Source organism: Hipposideros armiger, unplaced genomic scaffold, assembly GCF_001890085.2.
Source record: "Hipposideros armiger isolate ML-2016 unplaced genomic scaffold, ASM189008v1 scaffold_807, whole genome shotgun sequence".
Lineage (NCBI taxonomy): Eukaryota > Metazoa > Chordata > Mammalia > Chiroptera > Hipposideridae > Hipposideros > Hipposideros armiger.
The window spans coordinates 227,174-247,144 of record NW_017732157.1 but is presented as its reverse complement, the minus strand read 5'-3'; the positions used below and the strand labels follow the sequence as shown (position 1 = coordinate 247,144).

The 19,971-nt window shown below is 41.0% G+C and overlaps 1 protein-coding gene across 1 annotated transcript in view; it reads right to left on the bottom strand.

Annotated features, from left to right (window-relative positions):
- SALL2 (spalt like transcription factor 2) overlaps positions 1 to 7,158 on the bottom strand; it is a 12,028-nt gene extending 4,870 nt beyond the window's left edge. The window contains exon 1 of the mRNA XM_019628714.1: positions 6,912 to 7,158. Within this exon, the coding sequence (XP_019484259.1) occupies positions 6,912 to 6,984 (73 nt within the window). The 5' untranslated portion in view covers positions 6,985 to 7,158. The remainder of the gene's footprint in view (positions 1 to 6,911) is intronic.
- Positions 7,159 to 19,971: the final 12,813 nt, after the last annotated feature.

The following is a 19,971-nucleotide window of genomic DNA, read 5'->3' as shown; positions in this document are numbered from 1 at the left end:
CACCCACACACACACCCCCCAAAGAAGTTTCTCAGGGTGGGAGGCTGCAAGGTAGAATTTCCAAGGAAGTCGTTTCTGGACTCCACTCTGCAAGTCCCTTTTCTCTCCCCTCCCCCCACCCCATTAATAGCTGAATTCAAGTCGCTCCACAGATCACTCACCCCACATATAACTTACTTACAGAGGTCATGCTTATTTAAGGAGCCATCTTCTATTTAGAACCCACTTTTCTACCCTTCTTCCTTCATTGTCCTTCTCTTAAGGACACACACTGTCACTATTAAGGACAGTTGGGCTTGGGGAGATGCCAGCCTCCAGAGGCCCCCCCTAGCTCTAACCTTGGGGGAGGGGAGATCCTCCTGAAACAATGGGGGAAATGCAGCAGGAGCTACATGTCTAAAGCTCCTTTCATCTCCATCCTGGTTTGAATACCTAGATGTGACTTAACACCTGCTGACAGCCACCTCCTATTGAAGCTCCCTCCTATTCAGAGACCATGTACTTTGCATTTCCGTTCTACCTTGAACTGAATCTTAATGGACTTCCCACTTGATAGGATAATTAATTTTACTTACAGGAGGTAACCACAAGTCCTTAGTTTGGTGGTTTTCCTGGGCACCAGTAAACCCATGTTGTTCTAATCTCAGTTCTATTCTTGCCTGGCTTAGTTGAGGCATGTTGATCAGTCATAGCACGCTATGCCACCATTTACCTTTTTGTAAAATGGTAATGTTGTAGCTGTGCTATCTTCCTCAGAGAAATATTAGAGGGACAAAAACTTGAAAAACTCTTGACAATATTAGTATATACATATACATATGGGACTTTAAATTTTGGGGGAGTCCCAAATATTATGGATTAGAGAATTTACATTGCCAGTGGAAAGACAATCAAAATAAACTGAAATACATATATACTAAAATTAGATCTGTTTGTCATATTCTTAATAATCTTATTAATTTCTGAGGTAAGATGTTGGCAAGAGTAGGGAGTCTTGTTTGGAGGGAGCTGAAACAAGCCAATCTTAGTAACATCCACTTCACTTTTCAACATACATTTTTCTATCTTTTTAAATGAAAAACATTTTACTGAATGAATTATGCTTTGAAACTTCAGATAGTCATAAGGCTCTTAATATTGCGAATGATGACTCTGAAACAGATGAGCCCCAGGCCTGACCCTTACAATGAGGGAGTGGAGGACCTGTTGCAATGATGGCAAGTCACAGGTCAGTGCAATGTTGTTTATTTTTACACATAAGGAAATTTAAGTGTGGAGAAGTTAAGCGACTTTCCCAAGTCCACCCCGTAATTGAGTGAAGGAAGCATTCAGAATTTTGACTCCTGTCTAGTGCTTTCTGAAGCACATCAACATTGTGACTTCCCTAGTGCTGGAGAAAGGGCCCTGTGTGAGTCCTACCTGTCATTTGCTCTCTGGCCTGAGTAAGGGCGAGGGAATCAGATGGAAGCTTTCTACTGAGCATTTGTTAATTAGCATCGAACATTTGATATCAAGTTGCTGTTTTGTCAGGTCTTCCGACAAGAAAAGAAATCCTTTTCTTTTCATCTTCTCATGGGAAACACTGTCCCCTTTCTTGCTCTTTAATGAAACTTGCTTTCTGATGCGTAATTTGATCTAAGCTCTTCTTTAAGGTAAATTTAGTCCCTGGTGAAAGGTGACGGATCAACAGCCACCTGTAAGAGGAACCCTCTATTTCTCAGCACTTTGCACTCACTGCCTATCCTGAAAAGGGGGGCAGGATTCTTAGGCAGACACGAATGAAGTCAAAAACACTGGAATAAACTAAGCTGGTAATGGTGTCCCTAGATAGCAGATAAGGTGAGGTAAGCTAGCCTGGGTCACATGCAAAATCTGGGATGGATGTAAGACTAAGACCTGGACATGCTTGTTTAAATTTATAAAGTGCTGAAATGACAAGGAAAAAGGAAACCAGGTGGCCCTCGAAAACCTAGTGGCCCACCAAACTGCTGCTTTAAGTTAGGGAGAGAATGACTGGGGAGAGCAAAGGGGAAAATAGGTAGATAGTACCCAGCAGGGTGGTCTAGTTGGACAGTGGTTCTCAAACTTTGCTGCTTATTAGAATTACCAGGAGAACTTTTAAAAATCCTGATGACCAGGCCACACTCCAGACCAATTAATTCAGAATCCGGGAAGGTAGGACCCAGACATCAGTATGTAAAGCTCCTCAGATGATTTCACTGTCCAGCCAAGGATGAGAACCACAGTAGCCATCAGAGTACAGCCCTTCCCATCAAACCTTCCACTCTGCTCCTCACAAATATTATCTACACTTAACCTGACCAAAATTAGGACACAGGCAAGACGAGCTGCCCGCTGCTAAGTCCTCCTGTCAGGCTCCCTCTCTACTCTGTCTACAGCCACTCTTGAGCGCTCTTGTATCCTGCTTCCGTGAACAGAATTTGATGATTTACACCTGTGAGTAAAAGGGACTGTATTTGCTTCCCAATGTGCATCTTGAGCCACATTTCTAATTGTAAGATAAAAGGCTCTGTTCTACATAGAGTTCAAGCATTTTCCAGCCGTTAAAGAAACAAACACATTATGTAAGCACCTGCCTAAACTTACTGTTAACGTTGGACCGACACTAATTGGTAGTGTCCGTAATTATGAATTGATTTTGTAACTGCTGCTATAGACTACTTCTAAGGGATAATATCCCATATTCTCTTCCTTACTCCTCTCTCCTGAATACACATACATACTCCTTTGCCACCTATGGCCTGTGCAACACAGTAGACAAATAGACACAATGATTTGTATATCCAGCGGTAAATTAGACAAAGATATTTGTTTCCAGAATAGTAATATCGTAGGTCAAACATTAAAAAGTTGTTTTTTTTTTAATGGACATTTTTCTGACATCAAAGGACTCAAAACTTAACATGGAATTCATACTATTTTGGAGCTAGAAGGGACTTTAGAGATCTGACCCTTTCATTGAGTGACCACAGAGACTGAGAGTGCCAGCTCTGAATCAAACAGACCTGAGTTCAAGTCCCAGTTCTAGCACTGTATCTTTGTGTCCTTGGGAAAGTTTCTTAATCTGTCTCAGGCTTGGATTTCTCATCTTTAAAATGGAGATATAGCCATAAAAAAGAATGAATTCTGACACATGCTACAGCATGGATGAACCTTGAAAACATTATGCTGAGTGAAATAAGCCAGACACAAAAGGACAAATTATTATATGCTTCCATTATATGAGGTACCTAGAATTGGTCAATTCATAGAGAATGGTGGTTGCCAGGGGATGAGGGGAGGGCAATGGAGAGTTATTGTTTAATGGGTATAGAGTTTCCATTTTGCAAGATGAAAGAGTTCTGGGTATAGATGATAGTGCTTGTTGCACAGCATTGTAAATATACTTAAGGCCACTGAATGTGGCACTTCAGAATAATTAAAATGGTAATTTTTATGTATATTTTACCACAATAAAAAGTTTTTTAAAAATGGAGGTGATAATAGGGGAATTGGGAGGAATAAACAAGAGGCAATACATAAGAGGCCTAGCTAGCATAGTACCTGACAAATAGTAAATGCTCCACAAATATTAACAATGAGTGTAATTATTTAAAGGCCAAAGCTGAAGCCCCGGAAGAAGGGACCTGCCCAAGGTCACATAGCTTCAAAATCCAAGCTAGACTGAAAACCAGGTTTTCTGCTTCCTTCTTCGGAACTCTGTCTACCATGCCGGAGTTACTTCTATCCACTCAGAAATGTTCTCTTTTTGACCCAGGCATACCTAGGGTTGAAAGGCTCAGGGCTTAATGGCCTGAGAGATGATGCTTTCTACTTCTGTATATAAAGAGAACAGAGCCCTTAAAACTCGATTTGTGCCTTCTTTCCCATTTTGCTGCTTTTGATGTCTGCCAGCTTCCATTTCTCCCTCTAGATCTGTTTGGCTGTTGTCCTGGTTTCTCCTTCTCACTAAATATCTGGGTTTCTGATCGTTTCCTTTATTTCCCAGATGTACTAGTTTACATTTTCCCTATTCACATCCCTTATGTTCCCTAATCCAGATTTCTAGACTCTGTAGGGGAGAGGGATTTTTTTCTCTCCAGAGTTTTTAAGTAAATAGACTATTTCCTTCTCATCGCTTATGTGCAATAACTAGCCTGTTACGTTTTGATGTTCTGGTCAAAGAAGCTGAGTAAAAACAGGGCTGGAAAACAGGTTTTACAGACTGTTTCTTGATGACATCTTAGGTCACTGCAGAGATGAGCTTTTCTAAATGTGCAACAAAGACTCAGTTCAGCATTTGCTTGTCACATAGAGTCAACATTGCTTAAAAGCAGGCAAAGACTGCTGAAAATGTTAGTGGCACCCTAGCCTACTGAAAAAAGTGTCTGCTGATGCTTATGATGATAATCATAGTTTTACACATACACCAAAGGGCACACATAAGAGCCCCCAAATAAGAGCCTTCCCTACCTAATTTGGGGGCATGCAGAACAAGAAAATGTCTCCAAGGTAGAAGGAAAAGTCAGGAGCCCCAAGATCACATAAGCAAATAGAAACCTTATCTATGGAAATTGAGGAAATGAGAAATGTATATATCTTATAAGAGTGGAAAGGAATTTCAGATTTTATCAAATATAGCTACCACATCTTACAGATGAGACCCAGTTACACTCCAGGTCATGTAAGTAATCCAGGATCTTTCATTTTCAGAATTCTGATCAGAAAATCCTTAAGCTTTCTGAGGCAGATCTTAAGGGGTTACTACCACTGTTTGCTTGCTTCTTACATATATTTCTGTTTCTGACTTTCATGGCTCAAAGGCAATATTTCAACTGAAATTTGTTGCTGACATTGGGTTCAAGCCTATACTTTTCTACAGGAATGTATTGGAGCAGTATCTCCATGCCCCTAAGTGTTCACAGCCCCAAGTGGGCTTTAGAATCTGGTTAGGGCAGTTGCTAAAGACTCCTCACAGCTTTTTCCTCAGCTGTGGTATGGAGAAGGGGTGAGCAGACTTGCGTGAGGAGAGAGGCTGCCTCTCGGGTTGGGGGGATTCAGCATTGTTCCACAATCAAACCAGCAGGGGAGCAGAACTGGGAGGCAACTCTGAGGGTCTGCGGGGGAAGTCTCCCGCAGAGCAGGAGGAGGAGACATCCGGGCCGCAGAGGCATTAAGAAGGGCTAATATGTCCCAGGAGGGAAGGATACCACCACCATGAGCCTCTAAATATGGGCACAGTGGGATCCCAGCAAAGCAGTGACTTGAGAAGGATGTGTTTTCTACCCAAAACACAATATGCCTCTTCAGGATGTTCCATTGCACGTGGAGTGCTGAGGCGATCTCAAGTCACTTTTTTTACAACAGGTGGAAAAACAAATACATGATTTAGATTTGGTCACTGTGACTACATTCTCCTAAGCTTTTCATGGCACACATCTCATAAAGAAATGCTGAAGTTTGCCAGGAGATTCCTGAGCTTTGGTCATATTTTAGCACTTGCAGGAAGTGCCATTGTCGTCATATAAAATGATAATAACAATACTCACATGTGTTAAGTACTTATTTATGCTAGTTATTTTTCTAAGTGCCTTACATGTATTAACTCATTTCAATTCTCACAATAACCTAATGAGGTAGCTAGTATAGTCATCCCTATTTCACAGATGAGGAAACTGACACATATAGCATCAAAGTAAATCAACTAAAGTTGCACTGCTAAGCAAGTGGTAGAGCCAGGATTTGAACCCTGAAAGTCTGGCTTCAGAACTCTGCTTCATCTTAATCCTACACTACATTGTTGGGTGAATCAACTGTTTGCTAAATAACTCATTCCTTCCTGAGCCAGGACTCCAGACTGTCACACTGTGAACATGTGTAGCCATGCCACTGACCAGTATGTCCAAAACTTGCTTGATCCTAAGAATTACCTGGACATTTGCAAAGATATAGATTCACAAACTCTAGCTCAGCTCTACCCATAATCAAGCAAGTTTGGAAAACCCTAATATAGTGGAGTGAGTACCACCAGCCCTGAGCATCAGGAAACCTAGGTTTTTGTCCTGACTATGCTGCTTCTGTTTCTGAGATTTGGGGCAATGTCACTTCTCAATAATACCCTAGTTGCTCTACTTTTTTTTCTATCTGCCTCTTTCTGAAATGTTAAAAGAATACATGAAATCCCCACCCACCAAAGAAAATCTGTTACTTGAAAAACAGATGATAATGTCTTCATAAAATGATATACATGTATTAACAGGTACGTTAACTCATACTTGTTTTCTTATCTTGGCCTTCCTTGAAGCCCACATCTAAGCCCCTCATCCAGACCTCTCCTCCGGCCTCTACACCAGGTGACACGGATACACATCCCAAACCAGGCTGCATCTGACCGACATTAGCTCTTTCCCTCTGGGAGCTCTGATCTGCTCTCAGCTCAGCCCAACAATGAGAAACTTTTTTCTCTTCTCCCTCAAGGGAACCTTCACGTTTATCCGATTCATTCTCTTGCAACCCAACTCTTCAGAAAGGAAAGGGGGGGAAATCCCACCCCTGAGAGACGGTCTTCAGGTCTGAGGACGTTACTTAGCAACCGCACAAAGAGCAGAGAGAAAAGGGGGACCTGGGGAGAAAACTCTTGGGTGGGGAGACAGAGCCAGTTTGAAAACTCCATTTCATCCAGAGAAAAACAACAAGGAAAACGCCAACAGAATTAATCCTGAGAAAAAGCCAAGAGGGGCTTCTCCCCAGCACAGGTCATCTCCTTACTCCCTGCATCTCAACTCCTTCAAAGCCCCGGTGAACATGTTCTCCCCCTGCTTTCACCCATGGTCCGGGTGCCCTCCCCTTGCCCTGGCCTGACCCACACAGGCTTGGACTCAGGGCTCCCCCACCCCTTCCCAAGCACCCACCGTTCTCAGACGCGCTGGGACCTTCGCAGTCCGAGATTAACTGTTGGGGTTTCCGCTGCTTTCGCCGAGACATTCCCGGGTAGAGAGAGGTGGGAGAGGGAGGGGCAAGGCTCACTTAGTCTTAACTGGGGTGACTTGGTCTGGTCTCCCCCTTGGATCTGAAGCCAACTGATGCCTCTCCCCCAGTGCAAATCACTGTGAAGCAGAGGTGTTCTCTCTTCCCAGAGACAGACAGACAGACAGACTTGCTCTTTCTCTCTCTCTCTCTCTCTCTCTCTCTCTCTCTCTCTCTCTCTCTGATTCTCTGTCCCTGACTCTCTCTCTCTCTCTCTCTTTCTCTCTCTCAATCTCTGCAAGTCTTTAAAGGGGAGACGCCCCCTTTTTTTTCTTCAGCTTCTTCCCTACGCTTCTGCAGCTCCCATTGTAAAAGCAAAAATCCTAATCTTTCTGCACACTCTTTTCTTTTGTACTGCAGAGGAAAGGATTTAACCCTCTCCTCCCTGCCAGGGCTTGGGGCCTCTCCTGGTGCTGTCCAGAAAATGTCCCTCACTTGTTTTTTAAAATTCTTCTTCTAAGATCTTCACACTGCTTTTTTATTCTTTCACGATTCTATGTCACCTTGTTTCATAATGTGACCACTTTTGGGGTATAAGCTGAAATGAGAACTTTCTGGTATATCCTAATAATGAGGCCAAGAAGTCAGTTTACTTTCAGTCAAAAATAGGGATATGAAAGGTTGGCAAAAAGATGAAGTCTTTAAAGATGAACAGTCAGTATAATAATAATTAATGCACGTAGAGCTCTTTATAATTTATGGTATATTTTCATGTACATAACATATTTTGAATATTACAATTCTGAGATTAACATGCCAGGTTTTACAACTCCTGTTTACAGATGATCCTTTTTACAGATGAACCAAAAGTTTCAGTGAAGTTAAATAACCTCTCTAAGGTTGTACAGCTATGATGTAAGAGAACCAGGGCCTGGAAGCAAGGTGCATCTGACCGTCTAGCATTTCTCCCCCTCTATATTGTTAAAAGTACAATATGCCACCAGACTCCTAGCATGAAAAAGATAAAAAAGTGATTGATCTTAAGGAATCTCATTTAAAATAGCAACAGGTCAGTGGCATTTCTGTCTCTCATTCCTGTCCAGCTCCCAGGGTTGAAGGGACAACCACCTCTGAGAAGATGATGTTACATGAATTCCATGGACCCACAGGGCGGAAGCTACAGGAGGCACTTTGAACTCAATATAAAGGAACTTTCTAATACTGTGATGGACTCTCCAGTGAATTTGTGAGCTCTCTGTAATATGTTCTCACAAAGCCTAAAAACAACTGTCAAAGATTCTGTGGAAAGAATGTCCTTTTGGATATGAACTTAGACCTTTAAGACTATCCTCCATCTCTAAAATACATCATTTGGTAACCAATCAGATCTCTCCTGCTCATTCTGCACACTTCAAGGTGATTCATTTTTTTGTTCTTCTGACCATCTTGTTTCTATATGAATTTGAGTAATACTGTACTACTGGACATAGAATGCCCACATATGCCCTGTGTTCTAGCTATAATGCCTAGGTCATTTTCTTTTAACCTTATTTATCCTTTACTTTTCTGGCTGAGATGAGAGAGTACCTGAAACACCATCTGTTAGGAAAGTGAGAATAATTTTCCCCTTTGGGGTTTAATGATATAAATGTCTGATGGCTGCATCTTCAGAGAAAAGCAAAGCATATGTCACTCTTAGTGTTGAGTGCAAACTTGAAGTTCCTTTCATTTCTACTCTTACACAAGTCCAGGCTAGTCTGGCAATACTAAAGTAGGAAGACAGAGAGAACGTATGGTAGGAGGGTTGCTGGTGATAAAAGAAGCAGGTACCACATCTGAAGTGATTTGGGAAGCACCCTGATCTTTACTTTGGAGTTCACTGAATCTCCATTATTCTCCCAGTCCTTTGGGGTCAGGACCCTGGGTGGCTCCCTTACATTCCACGCTTGGAACTCTTGCTGAAATTGTCTAATTCAGCGGTTCTCAACCTTCCTAATGCCACGACCCCTTAATACAGATCCTCATGTTGTGGTGACCCCCAACCATAAAATTATTTTCGTTGCTACTCTAGAACTGTAATTGTGCTACTGTTATGAATCGTAATGTAAATATCTTTTTGTTTTCTGATGGTCTTAGGCGACCCCTGTGAAAGGGTCGTTCGACCCCCAAAAGGGTTACGACCCACAGGTTGAGAACCGCTGGTCTAATTCATCCTGCTAACTTCCCTGTGGTAGATGGATATAGTTATCATTAACTAAGCTATGATTATAGGAGAAATGGGAACACTGAGGCCAGGAAAAGTTCTAATTTCTCAGTGGAAAAGACTGGGTCCTGTCACTCTCTCATCCCACAATTTCCATCATTTAATTCCTTTTTGAGGAATAGAAAAGAGAGAAGAAATATAGCTTTCTGCTTTTCTCAGGAGTCCATGAAATCTCCAAGGGTAGATTTGGGGGTGCAATATTTGTCTCTTTCCTGGGTGTTGTCAGTCTTGCCTTTTCCTATTTTTTCCACTCTCCTTCTTGCTGGCCTTATTGTGAAAGGCTCTTTCCCCTCCTCTCCTTTCTTCTGCCCTCCCCCATTTACCATTTTTTTTCCTTTTACCTCTCTCCACTGTGGCCTCTTGACCTCTCCACAGAGTTACAAAAGTAAAATCCTTGAAGAGATGCTGCTGTGGGAATGTTAATGAGCCTTTCCCACAAAGGGGCAAAGACTTTACTTCACTGAGTTGGAAAAAAGCCCCTTTGAAAAGGGGTTTCTGTGTGTGGTGAAGTGGAGAGGGGAGGGGAAGGAGGGAGAGGGGGTGTGAGGGAGAAAAGAAGGGAGGGAGAAAAGAGAGAGAGAGAGAGAGAGAGAGAGAGAGAGAGACTTAATAGCAGAAGAGACTATTAAAACACTTTACTTCCTTCAGTTGGTGATTTAATTTTTTAATTTTTTGGAAAATGTTCCAAGGTCTTTTGACCTTGTAAGTGAAGCGCTTACATTCCCAAGAAGGTGAAGAGGTACTCAAGGACATTAAAGATAATAAAGGATAGGAAAAGGGACTTATCTTGGCACCCTACACCCAGTTCCTTCCCACGTGGGGGAAACTGAGAAGCTCTGGGGAAAATATTCTGGGTGCGGGGAGCTGATGGTAAAGATGGGCTCTTTCTTTTGGCTTTGTGGTTCCTTCATGTATTTTTTAATTTTATCAAAAATGTCTATTTTGGCTTCCATATTGACTATTGGCCTAAGAAGTTTTTCTCTTGTCAGGAATAGCTTAGAGTACAGTTGGGTTTTTCTTTTCTTTCTTTCTTTTTTTTTTTTTACATTATAGAGACAATTTTCAAGCCAGGCCACTTGAGTATAATCTATGTATCCTTCATTTGTAAGCACAGGTTGCCTCTGAATTAGGTAAAATGGATGTTACAGTATTTTTAGGGTCAAAATTAAGTCCTAATAAAGCCAAGTTGTATTGTTGCTTTTAAAAGAAAGCCAGTCATTGACTTTCAGAGATTTTCCTACGCATTGTTTTGTGATATCAGCACAACACTCTAGTTAAAGAAGCCCAAAACTGTGAGGAACAAGAAGAAGGTGATTGGAATGAGATCCTTGGAAGAGAAAGATGAGGAGCCAGTCAGGAATGCTAATTCTCAGAGCTCTATATACTCCTCTGGACTGAGGGTAATTGCATGGGGGAATTTATCCAGAATTCACATTCTTGGCTTCTACCCCAGATCTATTTAATCAGAATCTCTGGGGGTAGGGCCTAAGATTTTAAAACAGGCTCTTAAATGATTCTTTTGCAGAGTTAATTTTGAGACAGCTGCATTTGACTGGTGTTTCCCAAACCATGGGCTCTGGACTCCTAGGGGACTGCTGTGTTGTCACAAGGGAGTCCATGTACATATGAAAGGACCAACTATATAACATGCCTTTCAAATGTATATACTATTGTTGGCCAAATGTTTGTCAATGCTGTTCAAATTAATGCACTTTTAAGTCATTTAAAGGTTTTCTAAACTCATCGTGGCTTTTGCCCTAAAAATACAACTATAGTCATGTGGGGGTCCAGGAGATTTTTTTTGACATTTCGTTTTGGCCTCTTCTTCTCTCAGGACAATATTCTGCTCTTAGCATTCCTCTTGTACTAGTTTGTAGAAGAGCAGGCATTGTGGAGGCATTTCCTCTACCTCCCAAAGAGAGAATCCTATGAGAAATTTGATTTTAATTGCAAGAAAACTAAACTAGCAATCTAGAAATACTTGTAACTAGAGCAGCTGTTTAGCTCAGGTGGCTAGAGCACAGGCTCATAACACCAGGGTTGCGGGTTTGATTCCCACATGGGCCAAGGAGCTGTGCCCTCCACAACTAGATTGAAGACAACTACTTGACTTGGAGCTGATGGGTCCTGGAAAAACACACTGTTCCCCAATAAAATTTTTTTTATTGGGGAATTGGGGGGATGGGAACAGCGCTGGGGAATTGGGGGAAGGGGAACAGACAAGTTGCTGTCCTTTTGTTCTTCAGTCTAGTTGTGGAAGACGTTGCTTCACTGGCCCAAGTTGGCACCATCATTGCGCTCTTCCCGGGCGAGGCAGATCAGTCGCCGGCTTCTGGACACCGCTCACTGCGGCTGCTGGCCGTTCACGCTGGCTGCTGGCTACCCACGGTAGCCCATGGCAACCCACTGCCACAGGGGCTGCAGCCTACGCCATCGCCGGTGACTCACAGCAGCCCAGCTCCAGGTTGAGCTGTTGTTCAGCTTCTTAGCTGTAGAGGGCAGTGTCACTGGCCCTCATATGTGGGATCTGAACCGAGGCCCTCTGGTGTCCCAAGCCAGCTCTTAACCATCGCGCCACTCGGCCGGCCCACCTAATAAAATTTAAAAAGAAAAGAAATGCATGTAACCTTGATGTCACAATAATCATAGCTTAGGTGCATTCTGGGTGCTATGCCCTTTGAGTACATGATCTTATTTAATCCTTAAAATAACTTTGTAAAGGAAGCATTATAAAATCCCTTTTTTAGACATGTAGAACATCCCATTTTACAAATGAGGAAACTGAGGCTTAGAGAAGCAAAATAGTTTTCTTGCTTAAGATCTCATAGCTGATAAATGGCTGGTTGAAATTTGTCCAAGCAATGCCTAATTGGACAGCCTGTGTTGTTTTTCACCACAATGTGACACTGTATTGGTTTCTGCTTCTGTTGTAGGCCTTACTTTCTGGCTGTAGACCTAGAGAATGACTTAAACTTTCAACTTCCAAAGAAAATTTAAAGACCTTCAATTAATAGCAACAACAAATTATGCTTCTTATAATTACACATATTACCACATGGTCTTTGTCTCGCTAGCATTAAGGGAGTAAGGCAATAAAGAGTAAGGGAAAAGTGCCCTTTACAAAACTTTGCTAAATAAGAAAGCACTGGCAAACAGTCCCTGGTCTTATTAGATGATTTCCGCCTGGTCTCTTTCAGGTGGCAGTTGCCATGGTGTTTTAGGGGCAGAGGGAGGGAGTGAAGATCAAGGAAGGTCATTCAGACTGAGTCTTGTCCGCTGTTTCTTTTCAGAGTTCATTCTCCAAAGGATGGCAGGAATTTAAACATTCATAAGAGGACGGATAGAACTTATTCTTTTTGTTCTCCTTCATTTCTCCCTGTTACTCATGTTAAATAAAGGGGAAACGGAGTTTGTGAAGAGGACAAGGTAGTGGAACAGGAAAGAGAAGTCGTGGGGGAAGGGCCATGAGCCTAGGTGGCAATGGGAGAAGGCTAGGGTGGGGGCAGTGTGTGTGTGTGTGTGTGTGTGTGTGTGTGTGTGTGTGTGTGTGTGTTTCCAAGGGAGACATTATAAGAGCAATTTGTTAAAGATCTAGGGATCCTGAGTTTGGTCATTTGAAAGAAAATCAACAAATCAACAAAGGATGGGGCATCAGGGACAAACAGTGAGAGTGAGGGGGGAGCACGATGAGAAAAGCAATAAAATAAAATATAAAATAAAATAAAATAATAAAATAAAATAAATAAAATAAATAAATAAAATAAAATAAAATAAAATAAACCAAGCCATGAAAAAGGAAAACAAATCAGAGTGATGAGAAAGAAAGATTTAAGTCACAAAGGCAAGTCTTTGGAGGAAGAGGAACATATGGAGTGAAGTATGTCAGAAAATATGAATGATTGACAACCTATAATAGAACCATTAACAGAGCCTTCAGGAGGAACTTTTAAGAAGGGGAACAAGTAGACTCCCAAGGACTTTGGAGCTGGAAGGGGCCATAGGGATCATCTCCAAATCTCTCACTTTTCAGATAAGGAAAGTAAGACCAAAAGAGGTTAAGAGACGTTTCAAAAGGTTCTCCAGAGCCTGATTTTTAAAAAGATTTCATTGGAGAATTGGGGAAGGGGAACAGTGTTGGGGAGTTGGGGAAGGGGAACAGCCAAGATGTAGTTCTTCAGTCTTAGTTGTGGAGGGTGCAGCTAGCTCAGTTCCAAGTCCAGTTGCCATCAGGCCACCCTTTGGGAGCTCGTGGCTGCTCAGCTCAAGGTGCCGTGTTCAATCTTAGTTGCATGGGGAGGGCGCAGCTCACCATCTCATGTGGGAGTGGAACTGACAACCTTGTTGTTGGGAGCACATGCTCTCACCAGCTGAGCCATCCTGCCACCTGTTGGCAGCTCAGCGGCAGCTCACCTTGGGCGCAGCTCACTGGCCCATGTGGGAATTCAACCAGCAACCCTGTTGCTCAGAGCTTGCACTCTTAACCAACTGAGCCACTCAGCTGGCCCCCAGAACCAGGTCTTATCTCAGAGAATTGTCCTTTTTACTACACCATGGAACTGGAGAAGAAACAAGGCAAGAATGAGTGGGAAGCATAAGTAAAAATTTAAAAGATAGGTCTTAAATTAATTTCTCCATCTTCTTTAGGATTTATAAACTCTTTTTTTCCTTATGGCAACCATTGTTTTTGAAGAGATAATTCCATTCTGACAACTTTATACCTTAAACTATTTCAGTCAGATAATAATCCCTTCTCCACTTTAGAGACTATTCCCAAGAAAGGGATCTTTCAGTGACTACTTTTTAAGTCACAAGAAAATTCTTAATGATGCCTAATTGATTACTAATTATATTTTAAGTGCAAATTCTTTTTTTTTTTGAAATTTTTATTGGGAAACAGTGTGTTTTTCCAGGACCCATCATCTCCAAGTCAAGTAGCTGTTTCAAGCTAGTTGTGGAGGGCACAGCACCTTGGCCCATGTGGGAATTGAACTGGCAACCTTGGTGTTATGAGCCTGATATCTAACCACCTGAGCTAACTAGCCTCCCCATAAGTGCAAATTCTTTAAGTCTGCCCTTGGTAGAGTTTATTCAATTCACATTCAGTCATTCAACAAATATCTTTATAGCAGCTACTATGTACTAAGTACCTAGTATGCAACAGAAAACAAAATAGATGCTGTCCAGTTTATTATTTTGCAGCTATTTTGGACTTACATCCTTTGGGGATATCTCTGTTGTTTTTTTACATTATTTCCATTTCCAAATTATGTCACTGCTTTTATTCCTCATCTATAATTGGGATAATTTATGCCAATATTCTTAGGGACTTCTGATGTGGCTCCTCATCTATCCTGGAACCGCTCTTACAACCTCAGAATCAGGACACATCGTTCCCATGGCTTGATTAGAGCAAGTTTACTACTACAAACTAGTTCAAAGTAAGGTGAGATGATAGGGTAAATCAAAGCCAGAGTCCTTGAAGAGAACTGGGGGGAGCTGAAAACCCCACAGGCAACCTGAAAGTTCAGATGGGTTAGAATAGGATAGCAAATGACTTAACAGAGAGAGGAGTTAAGAATTGGAAGGATTACTGTGAATATTGACTTTATGGTATTTGTGGATTTGAAATGAATGGCAACTGGCTTAAATATGGAAGTTCAAGATGCATGGTAACAGCCGTGGTATATATTGTGGAGAATCCCATGCTTCCCTGCAAGTGAGCATTTCTATGAGAATGGATGGCAGTATTGTACTTACATTATTTAATAATCACATACTGTTTGATGCATTATTCTTTGTCCATCTTAAAGTGCATTGTACATTTTTTTACCCTATGATCCACTTAACCCCATGGAATTTACAATAATATGAGATTCAGGAATTTACTATTTATTATAGTAAATATTTTATAGTAAATATATAATAGATGTTATCTCTCTCCTCTCTCGATATAGATAGATATACACAGATATATGTACATATATCTGTATATATGCTATAGAGCTGTAAATTATATATATATATATGTATAGATATATATTCATATATACACAAACACATATATTAGATGTTTATACAAAGATAAAGAAAGGGGATAAGTGGATTTGCAGAAGAATATGGGGGTGATGGAGGAGTGACTTAATGATCAAATTCTATCAATGAGGTTTAGATCTTTCTTTGCCTTATCTGGTTTAATGACCTCTGTTTCCATCTTTTTTTTTTTTTAAGATTTTTTTTTTATTGGGGAATTGGGGGGATGGGAACAGTGCTGGGGAATTGGGGGAAGGGGAACAGACAAGTTGCTGTCCTTTTGTTCTTCAGTCTAGTTGTGGAGGACGTTGCTTCACTGGCCCAAGTTGGCACCATCATTGTGTTCTTCCCGGGCGAGGCAGATCAGTCGCTGGCTTCTGGACGACCGCTCATGGAGGCTGCTGGCCGCTCACGCTGGCTGCTGGCTGCTGGCTACATACGGTAGCCCATGGCAACCCACTGCCACAGGGGCTGCAGCCTACGCCATCGCCGGTGACTCACAGCAGCCCAGCTCCAGGTTGAGCTGTTGTAGAGAGGGCAGTGTCACTGGCCCTCATATGTGGGATCCGAATCAGGGCCCTCTGGCGTCCCAAGCCAGTTCTTAACCATCGCGCCACTCGGCCGGCCCTGTTTCCATCTTTTGATCAAAGGATAAATATTACCAGAGTGTGTGTGTGTGTTTCCAAAAAATTATATGGAAGTCTGAAAGAAAAGAGAGGGTAAAGAGGGAGACAATAGGTCTGTTACTGAAGAAGAGCTACTCTTTCCATCACCTATCCCCATCTTTATGCTATAAAACTCAACCGTCCTTCTACACACACCATTTCCAAGCTGTCCATTTTTATTTAGTAAGCTTGAAATCCCAGTATTCACTTTGTTTTCTTTAAATGGAAGAAGGAACACTTCCCCCCACTGGCCAAGGTACCTGAAAAATAGCCTTATAAAATAAACTCAATAAAACCACATTACATAATTTAAAAACAAACAACGAAGTGTCATAACCATTACAGTACTATGAAATCCCTTCTAAATTTAAGATCTTTTAAAAATAAGAGCATTAAAAATACATAATTTTCAAAATAAAAAGCATATTTGTATGAAACCATAGTTTGACCATTCTTTTATAACCACTGGGTATCCACTTTATGTTAGCTGGGCAAGATGTATGGGAACATAACCTCATGTCTTTTCAGCCCTCCAGAAGCTTACAGTGAAAGTCTACTTGACAAATAGTGTTCATATGATATACATTTCCATTTTTAGGGGAAAAATCATTGACTTAGGTTCTAGTCAGACTCTTCCACTTCCTAAATTACCTTGGGAAAATGTCTTTACCTTTCCAGACCTCAGTTTCCTCATCTGCAGTGATTGAATTAGACCAGATGATTTTCTCACCCAGCTTTAACCTCTGTGCTTTGTGAATATCTATGTCAATCAACAAAATATGCCTATTGCAATAATTTCTACATAAGGTCCTGCAATAATAAACCCATGGGAGTCAGTTTCTAAAGGCATCACTCAGGACAAAAGTCACCTAGAGTCAAAGTTGAAAATCCCTGAGGAAGGAATGCACCAGAGACCAGTTTTATTCTGGTATTGGAACAGATGATCATTTCTTTCGCTGAGTATCAGATGTTGTAAGTGGCCTGCATTTAGGGGCTAGGTAGAATAAAAAACATGTACTTTTCAATATAGAATCACACTCGTGCTTATATTAAAAAGGAGACAAGAGAATGGTACTTATTGAATGGCATACCAGAGTGGGATTGATTGCATTGTTTCGATCTTGTTTCTCCCTTTCTTTTGCAGACTTTAATGCAATTATAATTTAATTTGCATATTTAAATTTAATTTGAATTAAATTAATTAAAAAATATTACATTTCATCAACACTCCTCAAGCCTGTTGATGATCTTTGTGACCTCCTGAAGTAAGCTCAGTCAAAACCCAAAGCAGCTTACAAGTTCATGATTTTGTATCTCCAGATGGCAGAACCACCTCAATATTTAAATCTAAGCCCAGGCCAGAGAAATCCTTTCCTTCCTTTGGGACATAAAAACCAAGGTAGATCTTCCAATTAACTTTACTCTCAACAAACATTTATCAAATGCATTTCATATTTCACTCACTGGACCTGCATTTAAGAGGGAAGTAGAATTAAACATAGAATCATACTCATGCTCATATTAAGAGAACTGAGATTCTGGGGTTACAAAGGTAAATAAGGCACAGACCCAGCCTCTCCTCGAGAAGAGAGACAATATTAAACAAAAAACTATGGGATGTGAGAAAATTACATAGAGGTATGCATAAAGTTCCACGGGAAGAAGGAAAACTTGACTTGGATTCATTGTCCACTGGCAATAAAGTCATGCCTTTCTTCCTCCCTTCCTTCCTCCATCCTTCTATTAAAAAACTGTCCATGGTGGTTAGTTACTATAGATAAAGCACTGTGCTAGATGTCATAAACCAAAAGAGAATAAAACCAGATCCTTCTTGAAGGAGTGTTAATTTGGTATAGGAGATAAAATAGTTAAACAGGTTATGCAAACAGCCACTCGTTATGGGCCACTTCTTTGTGACAAGGCCCTGGGAGGCTCTTTAATTACATTCTCTTATGGTAATCTTGTGAGGTAGACATTATTATCCTCATTATACCCGTTAGGAAATTGAGGTTTAGATAGGTTAAGAATTTGCTGAGGGTCATGCAGCTGTGAATTATGGAACTGAGCTCTAACATTTATCTTTAACAAAGTCTGTGCTACAAAGACTATGTGGATTCTGGGGTGTGAGGTTTGGGGATTAAATTGCCTTCACCACTTGTTAACTGACTGGGTATTTTACTGAACTTCTCTGAGCCTCAGTTTCCTCATAGAAAAGTGAGGTTAATAGTAGCTACTTCATAGGATTGTGGTGGAGATTTAGCAAAACTTGGTTAAGGCATTTGGTCCAGTGCCTGGCCAATCTTTTAAGCTCACTACATTTGATAGCTAATATCATTATATTGTTCTGCATACCTCTTCGGTAGCAAGTGGTGTGTGCTGAGATGCAGATCAAAAGTGTATGTTATTTCAAGGAAGGAAATATCACTTCCAGCTGGAGGATAGGAGGGTAAGTGGATTAAAGGAGAATTGTGGAGAATTCACTTAAATTGGGGTTTTCAAAAAAAGTTCAGACTTGAACATTTAGACTTTAAAATTTGGGGTAGAAGATTGAGGAAGGGAGCAAGGAGCTTGTTACCTGTGGGAGGTGACAAGTAATAAAAATGCAAGCAAATAAATTAGATAATTACAAAGAATGGTAATTAAACAGGGTAATGGGAGAGAAAGTGAGGAAGGGGTGGTACGGGCAAGTGACTAAGAGCCTTAATTCTATCTCTAGGTAGAATCCTGTTCATATGTAGATCGATTGCTATCTGTGAATGAATACTGAATGAATAGCCCAAACTGACAGAAATGCAAATGCTCTTGGAAATAGGGGCTATTAGTAATGCAAAATGAAAAACCTCTGATTTAAGCAGAACCACAACAAAACACCCTAATCAAGCTCAGTGTTAATCAATTTGTGAATGAAGACATTTACCTCCTCATGATTTTGATGACAGAAAAAAACAATTTTTCTTTGTCCCTCGTTTGTTTTATCTGGAGATAGAACTAAGAAAGATTAGTCCATGCCATCCTATTCTAGGGTTCGTTCGTTCGTTCATTAATTAATTAATTAATTAATTAATCAATCAATTTTACTGGTTTTACAAATTAATTCAAATATTTTACTGAGAGGTTACTATGTGCCAGGCCATATGCCATGCCTGGGGAATACAGTGGATGGTCTTTCCTTAAGAATTCTCATCAATTGCTACAGAGGGCTTTTGGAACAGAAGGGTACATCAGGAGAACCACAGGCTGGTTCTGACATACGTCTACTGACATGTTTGGATAGGGGTGGGAAAGGACCTAGAAATCTACAGGGTCCAGAGTTTGTCCTAAGATGATCTATGGTGAGAAGATAAAGTACCTTGATTGAAAAGTTTTTGAAAAGATTTTAATGTCCCCAATTTAATTTGAACTAAAACATTGTCTGCCTTTCACATTCCTCTGTGCACCCCATTCCAAAGCTTCCTCCATCACTCTTCCTATACCTGTCCTCATCTTGTGCTATCTAAATTTACCAAATAAATCTTCCCCTTCTTTCCATCCATTTCAATTCCTGCTGTTTTTCAAAGCCAGTCTCTGGGCTCAGCCCCAAGCCTTGAGGGGCAGTAAATGGATTCAGAGTTGCTACTCAAACACAGATCCCCATGGAAACCAAAGGACTAAGAAAACAAAAAGAGAGGAAGAGGCAGCCACTGCCTGACCTTTTATGCTCACTCTCCAAATTCTTTTCGCTCTCGGGCATGAAGGCAAGTGCTTATTTGTATAACCAGTGGAACGAAAGAGCCTGACCCCTCCTCCACACCCTCAAATTTCTTAAGAGCTTCTCTTCCCTTTATAGTAAGTGTAGAGCAGTGGGACATCTCCACCTGGTGGTAGAAATACTGAATTACCTCCTAGAAGAGATTAATGAGAGAGCCTGCAATGCAGGCTATTAAGTAGCTGCAAAAGGAAGAGAATGCAAAGGCGTAACATACAGGAGCCACTCTTAGGGAAAGTGTTTAGTTGTGAGGCATTTAGTACTTGCCTCTTCTTACATATATATATATATATATATATATA